This window comes from Ovis canadensis, chromosome 2 (assembly GCF_042477335.2).
Source record: "Ovis canadensis isolate MfBH-ARS-UI-01 breed Bighorn chromosome 2, ARS-UI_OviCan_v2, whole genome shotgun sequence".
In the NCBI taxonomy this organism is placed as follows: Eukaryota; Metazoa; Chordata; class Mammalia; order Artiodactyla; family Bovidae; genus Ovis; species Ovis canadensis.
This window is the reverse complement of record NC_091246.1, coordinates 39106148-39128794: the sequence shown is the minus strand read 5'-3', so window position 1 is coordinate 39128794 and position 22647 is coordinate 39106148. Positions and strand designations below refer to the sequence as shown.

General features: G+C 46.3%; 1 protein-coding gene across 2 annotated transcripts in view; it reads left to right on the top strand.

Annotated features, from left to right (window-relative positions):
* Positions 1 to 22419, top strand: part of DPYSL2 (dihydropyrimidinase like 2) — a 78741-nt gene extending 56322 nt beyond the window's left edge. For both annotated transcript variants that reach the window (XM_069575942.1, XM_069575943.1), the window contains exons 9-14: positions 7489 to 7645; positions 8111 to 8252; positions 10441 to 10611; positions 15896 to 16075; positions 17173 to 17338; positions 19669 to 22419. In XM_069575942.1, the coding sequence (XP_069432043.1) occupies positions 7489 to 7645; positions 8111 to 8252; positions 10441 to 10611; positions 15896 to 16075; positions 17173 to 17338; positions 19669 to 19760 (908 nt within the window). In that variant the 3' untranslated portion in view covers positions 19761 to 22419. The remainder of the gene's footprint in view (positions 1 to 7488; positions 7646 to 8110; positions 8253 to 10440; positions 10612 to 15895; positions 16076 to 17172; positions 17339 to 19668) is intronic.
* The last annotated feature ends 228 nt before the right edge of the window (positions 22420 to 22647 follow it).

Here is a 22647-nt window from a genome sequence, read left to right as displayed (position 1 = left end):
CCAGGGATTGATCCTGGATATCCTGCGTTGCAAGTGGGTTCTTTACTGTCTGAGCCACCAGGGAAGCCCAAGATGGAGCCTAAGTGAGGACTGTTTTCAGGGGCTGCTCGACCGGCCGCAACCTCACGCAGGCTTCCCACAGAGCCAGTGTCGTTCGTGTTGCCTCCTTCATCCTGCGTCATTCAGCAGGACCGCTTCTCACCGATCCCAGTCTGCAAACAAGGAAATGAAGGAAGACAGCCAGCACCAGAATACCTGGGGCAATTTTCACCCTTCCAAAGAACTTAGACCGTGGTCGGTTTCAAAGGCTAATGTCGCAGAAGGGACACCGAAATGTGAAAATAGACTGTCTTGCCCCAGATCATCCAGCCTGTAGGGAATAGAACCCTTAGATCTAGACTCTGGGTCGGTTCTCTTTTCATGAAGAATCCATTGTAGGGATTTCTCTTGAATAGACTTCCTCCAACTGCATTTTATCCACTTGTGGACTTGAGTGTGGTGCCGATGCCTTCTGTGTGTGAGTGGTGGCACATGGGGAGTACCCACTGACCTCATCTGAGCCACATCCCTCCCCCACCCCCAAACCCAGATGCAGAAATGTTCACAACCCAAACTTGAGACAAGACTTCCTGTGCCCTGAGGTTCAGTAGGAATGGCGGGGGTGTAATGAGAAGCACATGGTCAAGGGCTCTGGGAGGACCATCCCAACTTGGGGGTGAATCCTTTGTATTAAGTTAATGCACAGCCTAGTAATCTTGAGCCCAGAAAGTGCCCTGTTGGTTGGGCTGTGAATGAATCTCACCAAAATTTGTGTAAGGCAGGGCTCTGGAGAAACAGAACCAATCTCTCCCTCCCCCCGACCTCTCTCTCACTCTCTCACTCTCTCACTCTCTCTCTCTCTCTCTCTCTCACTCTCTCACTCTCTCTCTCTCTCTCTCTCACACACACACACACAGATTTTAAAGAATTGGTTCATGCATTGTACGCACTGGCAAGCAAGTCTGCAGGTAGGCTGGTTGGTTGGAGATTCAGGAAAGCATTGAAGTTGCAATGAGAAGTCATCTGGAGGCAGAATTCCTCCCCCATCAATCCCCTCATCTCAATAGCAGGTGCTTGCAAATTGGGAATTCAATTCAGCCACTTGCAGGGTGACACCCTGGGTTCAGTTTTCAGTCGGCTTGGCTTTGAGGCTGCTGAACATGAGGATCTCTTTTGGGGTAGATGTAGAAACTTTTGGCTCATTTTTGGGACCCTTGAGCTGGGAATTTGAATCCCTTAGTCATCCTTGTCTTTCCTTACTTTGTCCAGTGTAATTAGGAACAACCAGCTAATACTGATATACTCAGGTTGACAAAAACGTTCTAAGATCAAATACACAGTCATCCAGAACTCTGCCTCTTTTAAGCACTTGGTGTGGTATTTTGTGCATTTCTTTTGCCTCATCATCCCGTGCACTGCCAGCGCTCTTATAACTACTGGAGTTATTAGTACCTTAACTCAGATTAGAGAACCAATTCCAGAAACCCCAGGACCCATCCAGGAAACTTAAGATTCTGTTCCTTTAGAATTACTCTGGGTACCAAAATCTCTCTGTACTCTCGGTACAGAGTTATCCATGGACAGGGGCTGGGGTGTTGAGTTCTGGCCTGGAGTCTCTGGGAAGAGAGAGAGAGTGGTGTGTGTGTATGTTTCAGTTCAGCTCAGTCGCACAGTCGTGTCCAACTCTTTGCGACCCCATGGACTGGAGCATGCCCGGCTTCCCTGTCCATCACCAACTCCTGGAGCTTGTATATGTTTGGGTAGGGTTTTTTTTGTTGTTGTTGTATTTTGGGGTTTTTGTTTGTTTGTTTTTGGCTGGGCTGCGTGGCTTGAGGTATCTTAGTTATACGACCAGTGACGGAACCTGTGTTCCCTGCAGTGGAAGAGCGGAGCACTAATCGCTGGATCACCAGGGAATTCCCAGTGTTTATATAGTTTTTCACTGTGCTTTTAAGGCTGTGTTTTGAAATACGCACACACATACATTTTCCCATTGTTTCTGTCTGGATTTGTCCTCCTTTTGCTTCTTGTTCATGGGAAATGACTAACCATCCGGGCGGGAGCTGTCAAACATCTCTGACCCCCAGCCTGCTTTTATTCTCCATGAATGCGCTCAGGCCGTTGTGAATAAACACCACCCCAGCCCTCCTGTTCCCGGCTATACTAGGGAGCCTGCCAAAGGCTGGCCCGGGGTCATCTCCTTCAGTTTAGATTTTCCCCGGAGAAGAAAAGCATGAGGGTCTAACTTGCCGCCAAGAAAACATCAGCAGTGTATTTGGAGGCGTGTAGAAAGGCCAGTGAGGCCTAGTTTGTGGTTTATTATTATTAGTGGTAATTATTTCCGGCATGCAGTGCAGTGGTGTCTGTGGCCTGGCTGGGGTCCAGAAGTCCATCCGTGGTTGTCTCAGGTATCGTGTGGGCAGAGGTAGAGGCCTCCTCTGAGGTGATGTAACTCCTGCCCTGTCTTTGAGGACTAAAGACGACAAAACCCAAAAGCACTAAGGACTTCTGAATCCCTGAATAGGGCAAAGCAGGAGTGAGCTGCAAAGATGCCTTTCTCTTTCTCTTAAGTCCCCCATCTTCACTTGGCCCTGGCCCAAGAGTCCTGGCTCAGCCTCGGGCTAAGGAGGCAGATCTGGTCAGCCATGGCCTTGAAACTCTGACCTGGTTCTGGGTTTTGTAGAAGCCGAAGGCCGAGTTCATTCCCTTGTGTCGAGCTGTGTGGCCTGTGCGTAGACAGGATGGGCCTCAGCTCCTTCAGCAGCTCGCCCATCCACACCCAAGTTGTGTTTTGTGGAGTGAGATGAAGGCTGAGGTCAAGGGCGCTCACACTTGCAAGGATGCATTCCGGGAACTGGCCCCTCCTGGTCCTCAGGTTTCCAAAGGCAGGACTGAAGTGCAGATCAAGGAGAGGGTGAACAATAGTGAGTTACGGGAAGATCAGGAAACCGCTGATGCTCGTCCAAGGATTTCCAAAGACCGGCAGCTCTCTTTTTCTCCAGGCAGTTCTATCTCTTGATTAGTTTCAGATCGACAAAGCCAGGAAACCTTAAAAAAAAAAAAAAATTAATTAAAAAATTTAATTTAAATTTAATTTTAAATTAATTAAACATTTTAATTTTAAAATTAATTAAAAATTTTAATCTTAACTGGATTTTTAAAATTAATTAAAATTGTGGCATGTGGGATTTTTTTAGTTGGGGCATGCAAGCTCTTAGTTGCAGCATGTGGGATCCCTGACCAGGGATCGAACCCAGGCCCCCTGCATTGGAAACACAGAGTCTTAGCCACTGGACTGCCAGGGAAGTCCTCAGAAACCTGTGAGGTTACAGATCTTCTGTTTTCCTAGGGTCTCTCTCAGACCTCACCTTTATGCTCAGATAAGAGAAGGGGGTAACAGAGGAAGAGATGGTTAGAAAGCATCACCAACTCAATGGACATGAATCTGAGCAAACTCTGGGAGATAGTGAAGGACAGAGGAGTCTGGTGTGCTTCAGTTCATGGGGTCACAAAGAGTCAGAGAGGACTGACCAGCTGAACAGCAACAAGAGCCAGTGGAACCTCTAGACCTGGGTGAGTCGGAAGGGCCACCCTCAGCTCAGCCACTTCTGCTAATCCTTGAACCACAACCGTGGTCTGTGGGTCCGTGGGAGCCTGCCTGGCATTTGCATTTCACACATGTCCCTTAGGGCAGCCAGGGTCTTCTCGAGATGCAGGTTTTTCTGCTCTGGGATGAGCTGAAACAGGCTGTGCACCTGCCCAGCGGCGCCTTGGACTTCATCCTGCCTGCCTGTGAAGCTCTGAGTAGGTTAGGAATGCTGGGGACCTTCCAGGTGATTCTGAGCATTGGCCCCCCTCTTCCTGGGGGCTTCCTTTAGGGTGAGGCTGTCCTCACGTTCTGGGGCCCTCCTTCCTGCTTGGGGATTGTCACTGACTTCCTCAAGTGAGCTGCCTGCCAGGCCTCTAACACTCCCCAGAGGAACAGAGTGTTCTTTGTGAGATTCCTGAATCCGGGGTGGAGGGTGGGAGGGATGGGGGCAGCTCCCAGAGCCAGCTCGCAAGGCAGCCACTGTCCCAGAGTGGGTGTTGTGCTGCGTTATCAAGAGATAAGGCCTTGGAAAAGGCCGAGCAGAGGAAAGGAGACATGTTCCAGACTGAGAAGTGTTTGGCCTTGAGGGCCCTGGGTTTGGAGAAAAGGGCCGGGTTGGCAGGACCGCTGTGGGGGTGCAGGAGCCCCACGGTGGGAGGAGATGGAAGAGGTGAATTCCTGGGGGTGGTGGGGCTGGTTTGAGATCAAATTCCAGCTCGGATCCCTTGACTTAATAAAATATCACACCCTTCAATCAGTTCAGCACACAGTTATTGAGTGCAGAGTCATTTTCCTCAGGGTATCTCCATCAAGTAGAAAAGTAAACAAATCTATTATTTAAAAAAATGCATTGGTGTACAGTTGATTTACTGTGTTGCGTTAGTTTCGGGTGTACAGCAGAGTGATTCAGATAAACATATACATTCATTCATTTTCAGATTCTTTTCCCACAAAGGTTATTATAGAATATTGAGTAGAGTTCCCTATGATATATGGCAGATTCTTGTTGGTTGTCTATTTTATATGTAGTAGAGTGTGCATGTTAGTCCCAATCTCCCAATTTATCCCTCTCCTCTCTACATGTTTCCCCTTTGGTAACCATAGGCTTGTTTTTGAGATCTGTGAGTCTGTTTTGTAAATAGCTTCATTTGTGTCATTTTAAAAACATTAGATTCCACATATGAGTGATATCATATGATATTTGTGTGAAAAATAAAAAAAAATTAAAACTGAGTGCTTATTGGATTATTGAAGTGGAAGATGGGATTGAGTTTCTGGAGTGTTAAAAGAGTGTTAAAAGAGAGACCAGCTTTGTTGTAAGGCCGGGTAAGGAAGGCATGAGATGCTTCAGTGAGAAGTTCATTTCTATCCTTGAAGGCAGAAGGATCCCTTCAGAGGTCTTTATGTAAGAGAATGGCCCATGAAGATCGAAAGTGCCGTGGAGAACGGATGCAGAGGCAGGGAAGGAGGTGGGGAAAGCAGAAATCAATCTGAACTCTGACTGGGAGGTTCTATTGGAGGGTCCGTGCTGCATGCTAAATCGCTTCAGTTGTGTCTGACTCTTTGTAACCCCCTGGACTGTAGCCCACCAGGCTCTTCTGTCCATGGGATTCTCTAGGCAGATACTGGAGTGGGTTGCCATTTCCTCCTCCAGGGGATCTTCCTGACCCAAGGATCAAACCTGCATCTTTTTTGTCTCCTGCATTGGCAGGCAGTTTCTTTACTGCTAGCGCCACCTGGGAAGCCCTCTACTGGAGTGCTGCTGCTAAGTCACTTCAGTCGTGTCCAACTCTGTGTGACCCCATAGATGGCAGCCCACCAGGCTCCCCCGTCCCTGGGATTCTCCAGGCAAGAACACTGGAGTGGGTTGCCATTTCCTTCTCCAATGCATGAAGGTGAAAAGAGAAAGTGAAGTTGCTCAGTCATGTCTGACTCTTAGCGACCCCATGGACTGCAGTCTACCAGGCTCCTCCGCCCATGGGATTTTCCAGGCATGAGTACTGGAGTGGGGTGCCATTGCCTTCTCCCTGTTGGAGTGAGCTGGGGAGAAATGATGAAGCCCTGATTTAAGGGAAGGTATGCAGAGGAGCTTCCCTTGTAGCTTAGTCGGTAAATAATCTGCCTGCAATGCAGGAGACATGGGTTTGATCACTGGGTCGAGAAGATCCCCTGGAGAAGGAAATGACAACCCACTCCAGTATTCTTGCCTGGAGAAGTCCATGGACAGAGGAGCCTGGCAAGCTACAGTCCATGAGGTCGTGAGAGTTCGACACGACTTAGCGACTAAACCACCACCGTGCAGAGTGGAGAGGAAAGGATGTATGTAAGGCATTACAGTATTGGCTTTCGATGGCCATAAACGAGTCCAGCTTCCTGGCTTGGCCATGAGTGGATAGGGAAGAGGACGTGAGTTGAGCGCCAGGAAATCAGCATTCTTTCCTGACAGTATATTGAGTTGGGTTAGACTTCTGCAAACCTTGAAATCTCAGTAATGTAACTGTGCAAAGTCCTTTACTTCTGCTACTGACAGTCTGCTATGAATCTGGGGGCCCTCAGAATGGTGACTCAGGGATCCCGGCAGATGCGGAGGGCTGGATACTTGCTCTCAAATACTTCATCCCACTGATGTCACATCTAATTTCCTGTCTCAGCCTATTAATCATAGCTGGACACTGAGAAAAGGACTGGGAGATGTTGGGAGAGCAGGCCAGGGGGTGTGTTTGGTGAGCAGGGAGGTCAAATGTGAGGTACCCTGGATCACCCCAAAATAAGAGTGTAGGTGGTGATTGGGGTTGGGAGCTTGAATGCAGTCTGAGCTGGAGACTGTTAACAGATTTGGGAATCAACAGAACTGAAGGTAGAATGTCTGGGTTCTCCGAGGGAGAGTGGGTTGAGTTAGTAGAGCAGTGGTCTGGGGAGGCAATCACTTAGGAGGCTGGGATTAACATATGAAAGTGAAATGAAAGTGTTATTCACTCAGTCATGTCCTACTACTCTGTGACCTCATGGACTGTGGCCCGCCAGTCTCCTCTGTCCATGGAATTCTCTAGGCAAGAATACTGGAGTGGGTTGCCATTTCCTCCTCCAGCGGATCTTCTCAAACTAGGGATTGAACCTGAGTCTCTTGCATTGCAAGCAGATTCTTTACTATCTGAGCCACAAGGGAAGCCAGGGATTAACACATACACATTACTATATACAAAATAGATAATCGGCAAGGACCTCCTGTGCAGCACAGAGAGCTCCATCTGTAATGACCTATATGGGAAAAGAATTTGAAAAAGAGAGAGAGTGTGTTTGTGTGTGTGTGTGTGTGCGCTCAAGTCTCTTTAGTCGTGTCCGACCCTTTGCGACCTTTTGGACTGTAGCCCGCCGGGATTCTCTGTCCATGGGATTTTCCAGGCAAGAATACTGGAGTGGGTTGCTGTGTCCTCCTCCAGGAGATCTTCCCGACCCAGGGATCGAACCTGTGTCTCTTATGTCTCCTTCATTGGCAGGCGGGTTTTTTTACTGCTAGCGCCATCAAAAGAATAGATACGTGTATATGTATAACTGCATCAGTTTGCTGTACTAATACAACATGGTAAATCAGTTATATTCCAATATAAAATAAAAGCTTTAAAAAAAAGAAAAGAAGAGCAGGGGTCAAAGGTGAAACCTTAAGGAGCACTTATTGGTGACTGGATGGTGGGGTATTTGACTTACGCAGACACCCGTTTCCTCAGCTCGGAGACAGGCTGGCTCCTCCTCTGAAGGGGTGCTGACCTGTGGTGTGCTGCCGGGGACGCGGCGACTCCCGGCAGTGGTGGCTCCCTCCCTCCCTCTCTGTGTCGGGCTCAGCTCTGCCTTCTCTTTGTCAGGAACTGTGGTGTACGGCGAGCCCATCACTGCCAGCTTGGGCACCGATGGCTCTCACTACTGGAGCAAGAACTGGGCCAAGGCTGCTGCTTTTGTCACCTCCCCGCCCCTGAGCCCCGACCCGACCACTCCAGACTTTCTGAACTCTTTGCTGTCATGGTGAGTGTCAGCGACTTGTTCCCAGCTCCTGTTCTTGGTCTTTCCTTGGACCAGGCTGACCCTGTGGGTTCCGATATGGCTGGCAGAAGCTGGCTTGCCAACAGAAACTTTGTCCTCCAAACTCGGATTGCTGGGTGGGAGCAGGGGGTTAGCATCTGGATACTTTCAGGGGGATTCTGGGTTAAAAGCCAGGGCCGTTTTGAAAGTCACCCAAAGGGGATGAATGAGGTAGCAAAAAGGTTTCACTGTGTGTAGTGTCACTCATAAGACTCCTCATGGAAGAGACTTAGAGACACAGCATTTAATGAAGCTTTAGTGTCAGGCCATGTCTTCCTGAATTTCCTGTCTCCTGCGGGGAGCATGACTGTGTTAAAAACCTTCAGTGGCCCGACACATAAAAAGAATAAATTCAAGGACTATCTGAGGTAAAGATCAGTAAAAGCCGTTGCTGTGTGTTCCTTGCAGTGGCGACCTCCAGGTGACCGGCAGTGCTCACTGTACCTTCAATACGGCCCAGAAGGCCGTTGGAAAGGACAACTTCACCCTGATCCCTGAGGGCACCAACGGCACGGAGGAGCGAATGTCTGTCATCTGGGATAAGGCTGTGGTAAGGGGCAATGGGCTCATGGTGGTGGTCTCTGAGCTGTAGGAGAAAGCTGTGGTGAAGAGTGGTGATCTCTGAGCGGTGGACAGGGCTCAGCTTTCTCCTGCCTCCCCATCCAAGGGCCCTGGGTCTCATGCAAACCTTGAAATGGCAGTTGAGAAAATTCTAGAAACCAGTATTTGTGTGATAATATTAGGTTTGGAAGTCTAAGATCACTCCCCATAGGTTATTTCTTTTTAAATACCCATGTATGTTTGTCACTATTATTATCTGTGGACCAGGAGAGACTGGGAAAAAAAAACACGATGGTCTTTAAAATATGAATCTTGTGATCATTCAAGAGAAAGCTTTCTTCACACCCTGGTGACTTACTCTCCTGCTCTTGGAAATAGACTCAGTTTCCTTAAAATGGTCTTTTGGACTCTCTGGATTTAACATTTGTCCTCACTACAGGATTTGACAGGCCTGCTTTGAACATACATTGACTTTGAGGAATCTTTGGGGCTTTTTATTTTTAATGTCTTAAAATGTAACAACTTTAGTTTTCTGTTTCTTATGGATTTTTTTCAGTTATGTAAACTATATATATCCTTATTCCAAAAACAGTAAAGAAGTAAGTAAAACTCATTCATGACATCATGATTCAGATCCAACTACACTGAACATTTTGGTGAATGTCTTTGATTTTTTGCTAGTGAGAGAGTGCACATGTTTGTAAATGATGTGTGTATAAGTGAGTGTGTAACACAGGCATCATAGAAACTATTTTGTAACCTATCTTTTACAGTTAATGTAGTATAAAAATTCTGCACATCCTTCAACAGACTTGAAAAACTCAGTGTTCAATAGCTAACTCTTCCATCTTGATGCTGAACTGTAATTCATTTGTAATTCTTTGGTTGACCATTTAGGTTATCCTTGGACACATCTTTAGTGATGCTTATAGGAGAAGCTTCTGCAAGTGGTATTTTTGGGTCAAAGGGTGTGCATATTTTTAAGGCTTTTGATATTGCTTGTCAGAGTTCCTTCCAGAAAGATCACACCAAATTTGTGTGCTGCCAGCAGGAGATGGCATTCCCTAGTTCCTCCTACCAGGTCCAGATCAGGCTTATCATCAAAAAACCCAAAGCATCACCAATTTTATTGTGAATTTTGTCTCATTGTTTTACATTGAATCTCTTCAGTTACTGATTAAAATGTATATTTCTTTCATATGCTTTCAGCCATTTTTATTTTTTTTCTCCCTTACAATTCGCTCATTTCCTTTGCCCATTTTTCTATTGGATTTAGAGTGGATTTGCTAACAGTGGATTCATCTCTTCAAATCCCACATTTAAAGGGACACGAAGTACACATGGTAGAGATGAGAAAGTGGGGGGAGGGATGTGTGATCGATATCCAGAGTTTGCTGCAAGGATGGGGCGCTGAGACTTCTAGGTTGGCTGGACTAGGAGCTGAGGTCTGTGCCTGTATCTTTGGAAAGAACAACCATTCACATCAAATCATGTGTCCTAAAGATGCATTGAGGCCCCTTCAGCTTTTTAAAAAAAAATACTTCTTACTTTGAAATAATTATACTTTCAGAGGATTTTGAAAAGACGGGATGGACAGAAAGGTCCTGTGTGCCCTTCACCTGCTAATAGTTACATCTCATGTATATTTGGAGTGTGATTTCCAGACCTGGAGAACGACAGTGGTGTGGTGCATGTGTCTAGTTCTGTGTCCTTTTGTCATATGTAGATTCATGTAACCACCACTGCGATCAGATAGACGTGTCCTCCGTCATCACAGAGGCCCCCATGCTGCTGCCCCTTTATAGTTGCACCCACCCCTAACCTGCGAGGAATCTCTGTCTCACCCCTGGTGTGTTCATCTCTTAACTTTGTTATTTTGAGAATGTTCTATAAATGAAGTCATACAGTATGTGACCTTTGGAGACTGGCTTTTTTTTGGCCGTGTCAGGGCTTGTGGGATCTTAGTTCTCTGACCAGGGATTGAACCCATGCCCTCCGCAGTGGAAGTGCAAAGTTCCCACCACTCGACGACCGTGGAAGTCCCTGGAGATTGTTTTTTTCCACTCAGCATAAGGCCCTTAATATCCAAAGCGTCTCTTTTTATTGCTAAGTAGCGTTCCACCCTTTGACTTTTTAACTTGTTTTTCTTACACGCGTGTGTGTGTTGTCCTCCTTAGGTCACTGGGAAGATGGACGAGAACCAGTTTGTGGCTGTGACCAGCACCAATGCTGCCAAAGTCTTCAACCTGTACCCTCGGAAGGGCCGCATTGCTGTGGGGTCCGATGCTGACTTGGTCATCTGGGACCCCGACAGCGTGAAGACCATCTCTGCCAAGACCCACAACAGCGTAAGCCCTGTTCACGGCATGGACCCCATCCAGACCAGTAACAGTCTCAGAGAAGGACAGAGGCAGGGACAGTCCCCAGGATTTATGAAAAGAACTCGCTGTGATCGGAAGAAACTTTTCCCCAGGATATGTTATAACTTGCAATTTGCTGAGAAAAAAATAGCTCTTTCCTTTTCTTTAGTGAGGTCAACATGACCGTTAATTTTATCATCACTTTGGAGTACAACGGCCTGTCTATGGCTAGAAAGTCTCTATCTCTGGACCTTCAGAGCCTCTAGCATCATGCCTGGACCTCAGAAGCTTCTAGAAGTCAGGAAACATTCCATTTTAATAGTTTGGTGCATCATCTCTCCTGGCATCCCCTGGTGAAAGGGATTCAAATAAAACATTCAAATGTCCACTCCGGAGATGCCCACTGGTCACTTTCATTCTTTGAGGCCACTGTTTTCTTACTGTCAGTGTGGCCATACAGAAGCCTAAAAGGCAGATGCTCTTATGTCCTAAAGGCATGAATTGATTTGGAAGAAATAGAAGAAATACCCCTGAAGGCATTTTGATCAGGATTTTAAGATCTGTAGTTTTGGGGTATTTCTTGTCTCTTGGTCTAGATGGCAGAGCTTGAGGGTGCCCTGTCTTGGTAATAGGACCCTGGGAAGGTGACTTCATGTCATGTCTTGGGATTGTTGGCTTAGAAGAGGGGTTTTGATGAGGCCCCTGAGTGTCCTGGATTCTGTGAAGTCAGCGGGTATTAGATGGAGATGTAGATACCATTGGTTCTTCATTAAAAAAATTGTGTGTGTGTCTGTATAATATAGAAACGGCAAAAGGGAGAACTTTGGAAAAGAAACAGGTATAGGACAGCGTTTTTCATGTCAGAAACCTCTATGACTTTTTCTTTGGCCGATCATCACAGCTTATAGTATCTTCATTCCCTGACGGGGATTAAATGCCAGATCCTCAGCAGTGAGTCCTAACCAGCAATGACTCCTGGACCACCAGGGGATTCCCCTGTATGACTCTTGAAGTGAATTCTTAGTGAATGAAGAGGCTTTTTGAGGTAAACTTCTAAACTGAAAGCTGACTCTGAGGAATCTGACTCTAGGTTGCTCACTCCAGATGTCCTGGGCCGGCAAGTATGGACGCCTCCTCCAAGGGCCAGCTCAGGGAGGGCTTCTGGCATTTCTCCAGAACATTGCTGGACTCTTAGCTAAATCCTAATCCTCTTTCCTATGTGGACAGAGGGCCTTGGGCTGCACAGGCACCCGTGGGTGCTAGGTGGGTGGGTGCCTTTAAGGAAGTCTGCTCAGCTCTCAGTATTAATGGTGGATTTTCCCTTCTTCCCCACTGGCTGGCTTAGTTCCACAGCAGAGCCTGACAGCGGCCCCTACTGGTGACTTAGGTCACGACCTCCCCGGGGCCCATCATTGGCTTTTTTATGGGCAGGGATCCTAGGGTCCAAAAGGAGAAGGGGGCAGCAGAGGATGAGACAGTTAGATAGCATCACTGACTCACTGGACATGATTTTGAGCAAACTCTGGGAGATAGTGAAGGAGAGGAAAACCTGGCATGCTGCAGTCCATGAGGTCGCAAAGAGTCGGACACGACTGAGCAACTGAACAACAACGACAACAACAACCTAGGGTCCTGCCTTGTGAACCTACCTCTTCTTAAGCCTTCAGCATCACAGCTCCGTTTACCCTTTCATTTGGCCTTCTCAATAAAGGGATGGTATTATTATCTCAATCGGGAAGATAAATAAAACGGAGGCTTAGAGAGCTTAACTGACCAGTCTAACGTTACATAGCTATTTTGCGGTAGAGCTAGAATTAGAACCCAAAATTGTCCAGGGCTTTTCCCTGCCAGACTGTGTGTGCAGCCTCTTGGTCAGGGTCAGAGGGAGAAAAATGTTTCTCCCTTACAGAGTCCCCTTCCCAGAGGTAATGGAAAGAGCCGACTGGACTCACCGTGTAAGCTGCAGACGGCCTAACTAGGGCGCCTGCATGGGAAGCTCTTAACCCTGCAAAGAGAGGATGTAGAGGGGTGATGATTCAATAAGACAGATTCCGCCCTCGAGACATTCAACAGCAATGCCCTGCCTTTACCTCCAGGCAGTCCTGGAGATCATGACTTCTAACAGTGCCTCTCGCCCATCCAAACCTCTTTGAAAGAGCATGTTTGTGCACCACTAATTATCTAGGAGAACACTAGCAGGAGGCTTTCCCCGTGTAATACAGTATTTCCTACCACGGGGCTAATTAGCTTTAATTTGGAGTATTTAGCTAACTCTTGTTGACAGCCCTGTTGCTACTAAGCCTCTGCTTGGATTTGCCCAGCATCCAGCCAGATGAGTCATTTTAGGAAGCACGTGTGGGTGGAAGTTATAAGGGTCTATACCTGGTAAACGATCAGGTCTCGCTGCCTCATTGTTTGACAGAGTATGTGTGTGTGTTAGTCGCTCAAGTCGTGTCCTACTCTTTGCAATCCATGGACCGTAGCCTACCAGGTTCCTCTGTCCATGGGATTCTCCAGTCAAGAATACTGGAGTGGGCAGCCATTCCCTTCTCCAGGGGACCTTTCTGACCCATGGATTGAACCTGGGTCTCCAGCATTGGAGGCAAATTTTTACCATCTGAGCCACCAGGGAAGCCCTTGACAGAATATAGGCTCTGAACACCCCAAGTTGTGACTGACCATTGAACTTGTGAATTTTAAGTCACTTAGAGCCATAGGACTTTTTCTTCCACATCTTTTAAAAATGGGAGGTGACCCATAGATCTTCTGGGTGGTGAGATCCATCTTTTTTTTCTTTTTTGATATGAACCATTTTTAAAGTCTTTACTGAATGTTACAATATCATTTCTGTTTCATGTTTTGTTTTTTGGCCACGAGGCATATGGGATCTTAGCTTTCCAATCCAGAGATTGAACCCTCAGCCCCTCTGCACTGGAAGGTGAAGTCCCAGCCACTGGACAACCAGTGAAGTCCCATGAGATCAGTCATTGTTAGGCAGCTAAACTCAACATGTGCATCTCAGGATGTCTTTGCCGCTTGCAATCTTGTTGGGAAAGTGCGTTAAAGAACCAGACGGTGAATGAGGGATTTTCTAAATGCCTACATAATGCTGAGTAGTGGGCTAGATGATTTTGTTCCTTTTATTTCTTGTGATCCTAGCATCATTCCTGTAAAGTGGGCTGTGTCCCCTTAGAGATAAAGCAGCTGAGTCTCAGAGAAGTGTGAGGGATTTGTCCAAAGTCATACAGCTGGCAAATGGCAGACCTGGGATGTGGACCCCGGGGCTGCTGGCCCCATGGCCAGGGTTGTCTCTGTGACTACAGGAGGGCATGAGAGGCACTTGTCAGAGTGTAGACAGTTAACTGTGGGGGGACATGAAAGAGCTGGGACTTGATTCAGCCCTTCAACGATAACCTTTTTGAAGGTCCTTTCAGAGCAGACAGAATTCTTTCCCATATAATGCTTCCTGTGTTATCATCTCTACATGAGCCTTGCAAAGGAGGCAGGTGAAGACACTGGCGGTCTGAGGCAAGATTAAAGCTTGGAGTCATACAACTCCTAGATTTCAAACAGATCTAAGGTGCCACCAATTTTAAGATACTGTGTTTAGGTACTGCTGTGAAAGAAAACACGTCCAGAAGGAGGAGTCTAATAGGATACTGCTCTAAAATTAAATGCTTTGTGCCAAGGGCCAGCTTGTGCTGAGCATGGGATACATGAGAGCTAGATCTGCCAGGTACAGAAGGGATGGCAAAGAATCTTGCCTTTCTTGATCCCGGGTTTTGGTGCAGAGAGGGCAAAGCTGGCTTCTTGGAGAATCTGAACTGAAAGCTGGGGCTTATGCAAGCTGTGTCCAGCAGCGGTCCAGAAAAAACCTGAGGGTGAGATTTTCCTGTTATATTGTACAGGTTTGGGAACCCCCCAGGCCAGTGGGAAAAGCTGACTCCAATCCCCTGGAAGGGCTCAGCTTAGCCTAGGCTGACATTGACTGGGTAGCTCCATGTGCTGTGAGATACAGGCTCATTTCAGGGACCAGTGTCTTAGAACCGATAAAGGGCTTGGGGGCACACTCTGTGGTCCTGGGAATCCATGTGCAGAGTTGCCTTCTTTCCCCCAGGTGCCTCTTCCTCTTATTCCTCCAGAAGCTTTCACGTTACTCCTTCGAGTCTCAGAGCAGGGCTGTTTCGTTGCTGTTTTCAGTCAACCCCACAGGTCCAGTGTGAGCTGATGGGCCAGCCTGGGGCTTCTCCATGCTCACCACCCCTGCACTAAGCAGGCGATGTTGCCCTGAATGGCAGTGCATCAGCTCTCTTCACAGACTGACTCTTCAGTGCTGATAACCTGGTCCGAATCTCCCCAGAAGCCCAGCTGCTTTTTCTGGATGGAAACTATTGTTAGTTGCTCAGTCGTGGCCCACTCTTTGCAACCCCATAGATTGTAGCCTGCCAGGCTCCTCTGTCCATGGGATTTCCCAGGGAAGAGTACTCAAGTGGGTTGTCATGGAGCTTCCTGTTAATTCTCCAGGTCCAGGCAGCTGTACCTGTGAGCAGGACAGGCGTCTGGAATCTGGAGAAGGAGCAGTGGGGGAGCTGAGGCTGTGGGGTGGGGCTGTGACACGTGAAGCTTTTACTGTTATCGCAGCAACAAACTCACTCAGACAGAGACCCCAAATGTTTTCCAAGAGGGCACACAGATACATCCCCCTTTCACCATGAAAGGCTTGGAACCAAAAGGATGGCTGCCTTGTTGGGAAATTAAACCTCAAGCATTTTATCGATGGCATGTCTCTGGAGTTACCACAGTCCTTTCATTTAGCAACTTCAGTTTAACCACATCGCTAACTGATTGGAAAACCAAGCGAACCAGTGGGAAAAACGACTCGTGGATGGCTCATTTCAAGATTAAATTTAGAACTTGGTCAGAGAAGGCTTCTTGGGGTTTTAACCTGATTGGAGCCTGAGTTAGTGAGAGCAAAGTCACCGCTTATATGAGGAATCATTTTCTTATATTCGTGTGGCATTTGCAAACCCCTCTGCTTTTTTATATAACCTTTCTCTTCTGTGATTTTTGCCCCTCAATTTTGTGTGTGTGTGCTGAAACTCAGACAGAATTTAGACCTAGTGATGAAGTCCTGGTCAGTTAGGAGAGGGACCCCATCTCTGGGCTTTTCTTTCTTCTGAGTGATGGCTGGGCAGTGAGTACTGCCAGATTGATGAGATTTTGTCAGGACGGAGGGCGAATTCTGAAGTTTACTATGTTCCCTCCCTTTTAGTCTCTTGAATACAACATCTTCGAAGGCATGGAGTGCCGTGGCTCCCCACTGGTGGTCATCAGCCAGGGGAAGATTGTCCTGGAGGATGGCACCCTTCATGTCACCGAAGGCTCTGGGCGCTACATCCCCCGGAAGCCCTTCCCTGACTTCGTTTACAAGCGTATCAAGGCAAGGAGCAGGGTGAGTACCTCTGATCTTAGGAGTGGTTTCTCTCATGGATAAAGTTCAATTCCATTAACACGGAGCACCCTGAGTCAAACTGATGAGGTGAGTACAGAAGATTTAGGGAGAAGGGAAACATGGTCTTTTTATTCCTGGAATTCAGTATGCCAGTGGAGGAGTCAGGCATGTCTGCAGCCAGCCAGAGTAATGTGAGACTGCATTGTGTACTGTGATGAGGCTCAGAGGAGGGAACTGCTGCTGCAGTTATACGAGAAAGTAACATGGGGAGAGGGCATTTTGAGTTGGGTCTTGAAAGTTAAGTAGAAGCTGAACAAGTCAAAGAAGGGAAACAAGGGAATTAGGTAGAGACAAGGTTATGAGCATAGAAAATGTAGAGTGTATTTAGGACATGGTGAATACTCTCCAGCACTGGTGCTTGAAGACCGTGAGGCAGGGAATGGGTGGAACTGTTGGAATTAAAGGTAGAGTAAGATTGGAAGCTCTGGGGCCAGATCTTGAACATGTGACCAGACCCTCTTCACAACATGTTTGAGAATGCCTACGAAGTTTAGGCTCAAGTGCCTTGGGAGAAAATGGGAAGAACTGTTCATCAGTTAAAAAAAATTTTTTTAGTATATTTATTTGGCTTCATTTGGTCTTAGTTGTGGGATCAAGTTCCCTGTGTGTGTATGTGTTAAATTGCTCAGTCGTGTCTGACTCTTTGCGACCACATGGACTATAGCCTGCCAGGGTACTTGGAATTCTCCAGGCAAGAATACTGGAGTGGGTAGCCCTTCCCTTCTCCAAGGGATCTTCCCAACCCAGAGATTGAACCCAGGTCTCCTGCATTGCAGGCAGATTCTTTACCAACCAAGCCATCAGGGAAGTGCCTCATCAGTTTTTATGGGACCCATGTTAAGGAAGCTTTGCACTGGAGCTGGGGTGTGGGCTGCGTGCTGATATCTGTCCCTGCCATATTCTTCCGTAGAGAGCCCTCCACCCCCAAATCCCACAGGGCCATCCTGGCACCTGTTACTTCCCCATCAGGCAGGTAATTGCCAGGTAGGTATCCTCTGTGAATGTGGCCTGAGTTGAGGGGTTCTTTTGTTTTGCAGCTGGCGGAGCTGAGAGGGGTTCCCCGCGGTCTGTACGACGGACCTGTGTGCGAGGTGTCCGTGACACCCAAGACGGTCACTCCGGCCTCCTCGGCTAAGACGTCTCCGGCCAAGCAGCAGGCCCCACCTGTCCGGAACCTGCACCAGTCTGGATTCAGCTTGTCTGGTATGGTTATGGCTGGGTCAGAGCCTGCTTCTGCAGGGCCTTGCTCCATGTTGCTGGTGGGGTGGGCATCACTTTTGTAGAAGAAGAAGTGGAAATGAATGATAGACCCATTCTCCCAAAGATGTAATTCACTAGAGGTGTGATTCACAGCAGATGGCGGGTTGCCTTTCAGAATCTTGACATGAGTCTATATCACATATAATGTTCTGATGGCTGCACTATGTCCAGGACAGTGTTTTTGTTGTTTTGTCACTAAGTCATGTCCCACTCTTTGCAACCCTGTGGACTGTAGCCCACCAGGCTCCTCTGTCCGTGGGATTTTTTAAGCAAGAATACTGAAGTGGGTTGTCATTTCTTTCTCCGGGGGATCTTCCCGACCCAGGGATCGAACCCATGTCTCTTGCGTTGTCAGGCGGGTTCTTTACCACTGAGCAGGATATCAGAGGACATTTTTTCAATGTATTATGTCCATCGTGGAAAAGGATATTGTGGTGTTTTAGGACTCTCCTCTCCCTCACAAATGCAGTAAACTGGAGTGGTTCAGCTTGTGGAGTCTAGAGTTTAAACAGCTTAACTTCGCAGCCCAGATGCAAGCTGTGCTTTGGTCTTCTCATGTGTAGAATGGGTATAATGGTAGTAATTATCTCTTAAGGTTGTTGTGAAGATTAGGTGATTTAATATACATATAAAATGCTTAGACTCAAGTCCTTTGATAATTGTTAGCTATTAGTCTGGATAAAATATGTGACATCAGGAGAGGTGAGAGGAAAAGAGTCCAGATTTAGAGCTTCCCTACTTGAACTTCTTTCCAATCCTTCATTTGGCCAGTGATTAGAAATATTCTATTTTTCCAGCTCCCTGAGTCACAGATGTGTACCCGGATCTCTATGATGGGTTAAGGAAACAGTGAATCAGAAACACTTTTTTTTTTGGTCAGATATACTGGGTTTTAGAAAGGTGCCATATAGAGATTACCCATTTGCAAAGAATTTAAAAATAATGAGCATTAGTTTTTCCATAAAGTAATCCATGTTACTCATGTTACATGATACTATCTGTGCTGTCTTTCACCAGGCCATTCAAACATAAAGACCAGGTGGGATGGGGAAGGAGGTGGGAGGGAGGCTCGAGGAAGGGGACATGGGTGTACCCATGGCTGATTCATGTTGATGTTTGGCAGAAACCAGCACAATATTGTAGAGCAATTATCCTTCAATGGAAAATGAATTTAATTATTACAAAAACAAAAAAACCTCCCAAAACATAAAGACCATCATGACTCCTATCTTTTTCTAAAAATATATATTAAGGTGTAGTCAATTTACAACTTTACGTTTAATTTCTGCTGTACAGTAAGGTGACTCAGTTATACATATACACATTCTTTTACATATTTTTTTCCATTATGATTTATCATAGGATATTGAATATATTCCCTGTGCTATATGTATGAAACTTAAACAGACTCACAGATGTAGAGGACAGACTTGCAGTTGCCAAGCGGGAGGGAAGGACTGGGAGTTTGGGATTAGCGGATGCAAAGCGTTACACATAGGATGGATAAGCAACAAGGTCCTACTGCATAGCACAGCGAACTATATGTTAACTATATATTAACTATATTCTATATTAAGTGATGAGTCCTATCTTTGATTACACAGAAGATGAATAGTGTTAGAGGGACAGAGTGTATCTTTGGAAAAGCCACACTTAATTGACCTACTGAGAACAGGGACAGGATGTAGTCTGAGTTGCTCAAAAGCCTGAAATGTGGTGTTAGTTTATATATAGTTTTACTTTTCAGGTAATGGATCCAACTAGCTTTTACAAGGACGACTTTATACCATCTGTGATTCTTAGGCCACTTGAGGCCCATCCTTTTTTTGTGGCTTATCCTTTAAGTGAGGTTTTAGAAGGACAATGAATGGGCCTGACAGGTTTTCTCCTAAGCTGTGTTGTTTCATTGCAAAATAGAAAATAGAGTCACAGATGTGGAAACCAAGGGGGAAAGGTGGGGAGGGATAAGTTGGAAAATTGGGATTAACATATACACACTACTGTATATAAATTAGATAACTAATAAGGACCTACTGTATAGTGCAGGGAACACTACTCAATACTCTGTAGTGACTTATATAGGAAAAGAGTCTTAAAAGGAATGGATATATGTATATACGTTAACTGAATCACCGTGCTGTACACTTGAAACTAACACAGCATTGTAAATCAACTCTATTTCAACAAAAATTAATTTTTTTAAAAAAGCTATGTTATTTTGGTTTAAAGCAGGGACCTGGGTAACTGTCTCTGACTCTCTGTCTCCTCTCCAGGTGCCCAGATTGATGACAACATCCCTCGCCGCACCACCCAGCGCATCGTGGCGCCCCCTGGTGGCCGTGCTAACATCACCAGCCTGGGCTAGAGTTCAGGGCTGCCGTCAGCGGGGGATGGGACACCTGAGGACTTTCTGAGACTTTCTTCCTTCCTTCTTTCCTTCCTTTTTTTTTTTTTTTTTTTTAGGAGCCTGTGATAGTTACTGTGGGGCAGCCAGTTCCTGGGGCTCCCTCTCGAGCCCCCACTCTCCGTCCCTCACCCGGAGTCACCTATTTTGCTCACCCACCTCCCTACACATCTAGGAATATCACACCCTGAGTCCACCAAGCCCGTACACAGAACCGCATCCAACACTCAGACATGCGAAACAAAGCAAATCACAGTGAGGGTGTTTCTCATCTCCAACCCGTGTTGTATTTGTTATCGTCTTCCTGGTCATCGGGGGAGGGGAAGATAAAGTGAATTGCCCAGAGCTGCCGTTTTTCTTTTTAAAAGTTTTAGCAGAGTTTTCTTTCTGGGGCTTAGGGTGGGGTGGGTAGGGGAGGGGGGAGATTTTTTTTTTTTAATACAAAATTGGAAAGCCTAATTCATTATTACTACAAGGGGTTTGAACTGGACGTCCTAATGATGCAATTGTGTAACCATCAAGCTGATTCAGGGTGGTGGGCAGACTCACCATCTCCCTCCTAAGAGGCTGCACAGCATCCACACCACCATTCCATCGTCTTCTGGGTCAAGTGTTAATAAAGGAAAGGTTTTCTTTCTGGCCTAGATTTTTGCTGCAGATGAAGTCTTTTGAGGACTCCCTTCTCCTCTCTTTACCTCTCTTTTGCTCGCACTCTCTCCCTCTCGCCTTGTCATTCATGGATAGGTTCACATGTCTGCTCTTTCTTCGTGTTTCCTCCAGTGCTGTCTCTGCCATGCTGGTTTTGTTTTTGTTTTCCTCCCATGATCTTTGCCAGTGACCAGGTCTGCCATTGTACTGTGGTCCTCAGAACCTGCCTGGAAAGATGTGAGCTTCGTCATCGCAACCATTGTAAGATGCTGTCCTAGTCTGTATAAAACTCGTGCTACCCACTCACATCCCCAGGATGTGCCTTTGAGTTTGGGATGCTCCCCATATGCAGGGAAGGGCTGAGTTACGTACGGTGTCACACATGGGCCCAGAATAGACCTCAAACGGTGCCGAGATGTTGGAGAAGTCTGAGACTCTAAGACCTGAGAGATTTTCCCCTGTGCAGTGCTAACTGGGCTAAAGATACAATCAGATCTGTCAGTCGAACCTCCTGACAGATCTTGTAACTTGTGAGCCACCCAATCTCCAGCCAGCCACCAGCTAAGAGGTGCTGAGCTGATGGAGGCTGGCTCTGAGGGCTGCTGTTTCCCATCTAAATATCTTTGGGGGCACCAGAGTACACTGGGCTTCTCACTTTGGAGAAAAAAAAATTTTTTTCTTGTCCGGTTATTTAGAAAGACACCATGCAATATACGGAGGTCTCCTAAACTCAGAAAGTCCATGGGAAGTTTGGCTTAAAGACCATTTTAGGAAACTTACTTGGTGGTCCAGTTTTTGGGACTTTGCCTTTCAACGTGGGTGGTGTGGGTTCGATCCCTGGTCAGGGAGCTGGAATCCCACATGCCTCGGGGCCATAGAAGCAAAACATAAACAGAGGCAATGTTGTGGCAAATTCAATGAAGAGTTTAAAAAAAAAAAGACAATTTTAATTTGCAAGAGGAGAAATCTGTTTTGTGAGTCAGAGTTGTGGTGGGGAAAAAAAACTTGTAAATTTGATGTGTGGCCTCTTAAAGACCACAGGCGACCTTGTGTCCACACCCTACCCTCTCCTGGTCTCAGACACTCTTTCCACTAGCTGCCTTGTGGCTGTTCCTGTCTTTGTTGAGCTGTGTTGCATCTTCTTCCAAACGTGTTTACAGGTCCTCCTACGCCATGTTACGTTTGCAGGCTTTTATAAAACCAAATCTGCTTTCATAAAGCGTAACATCAAAAAATAGCTCATCCCATCACGACACTTATCTCTCCACACACGTTTTGCCTTTGGGGTTATGGTTGGGGTTTATTTCTTTTTGTTGGTGTTGTTGTTTATTTGTTATTTTAAAAGGAAATTGCACTTTTAAAGAATCATTGGTTAACTTAATATATTTGTTTTTTTATTTTTTTCTCACCTGCACTGCGAGGGAAATTGAACCAGTCAGAAAAAAGAAAAAGAAAGATTTTTGTTTCAATTCTAAGAAACACTTGCAGCTCTCTTCTCTTCACTTGAGTCTTCCTGTTTTTCCATGATGCTCATCTTGGTTCTTTCGATTGTTTCCTTGAGACAACTTAAAACCTGAAGATTTCTGCAGGCTGTGTAAGCATGTTTTCCTGTTGGCTTGCTTTGTGTGTCTGTTAAATGAATGTCATGTGTAAATGCTAAAATAAATCGACAGTGTCTCAGAACTGAGTAACTGCAGTGACTTGATGCTCTCAACCATGTAGGATTTAATCATAGATGGTTTTTAATCCTTGGAATTGTGATTGTGACCCACGAGTGGAGGAACTATCAGTGCTAAAGCTCATTACATGTGTAGCCCACCAGAAGAGTACCTTTTTTTTGTAACCACTGTCTCAATGGCAAAATAATTACGGTAAAAAAAACCAACAGAACAAGTCTCGTGTTTATTATTCCTTAAGAACTCTGTGTTATATTACCATGGAACGCCTAATAAAGCAAAATGTGGTTGTTTCAGGGTGTGTCTTGTGTTGAGATGTTCAAGGAGGCAGGCTGCTTGACTCAGGCCTCCTTCAAAACTTCCCTCTCCTGAACTTTCTGGATGTCTTCAGCCTTGTTTTGATGACTGTGCTAATTCAGAAGTTTTCACTGCGTGTTTCTGGTAATCTTGTCCAGGCCACTGAGGTTTAATTGTGAACAGAGCCCTGAGTCTCAGAAATTCGTGGACTCCACCCTAAGACAGGC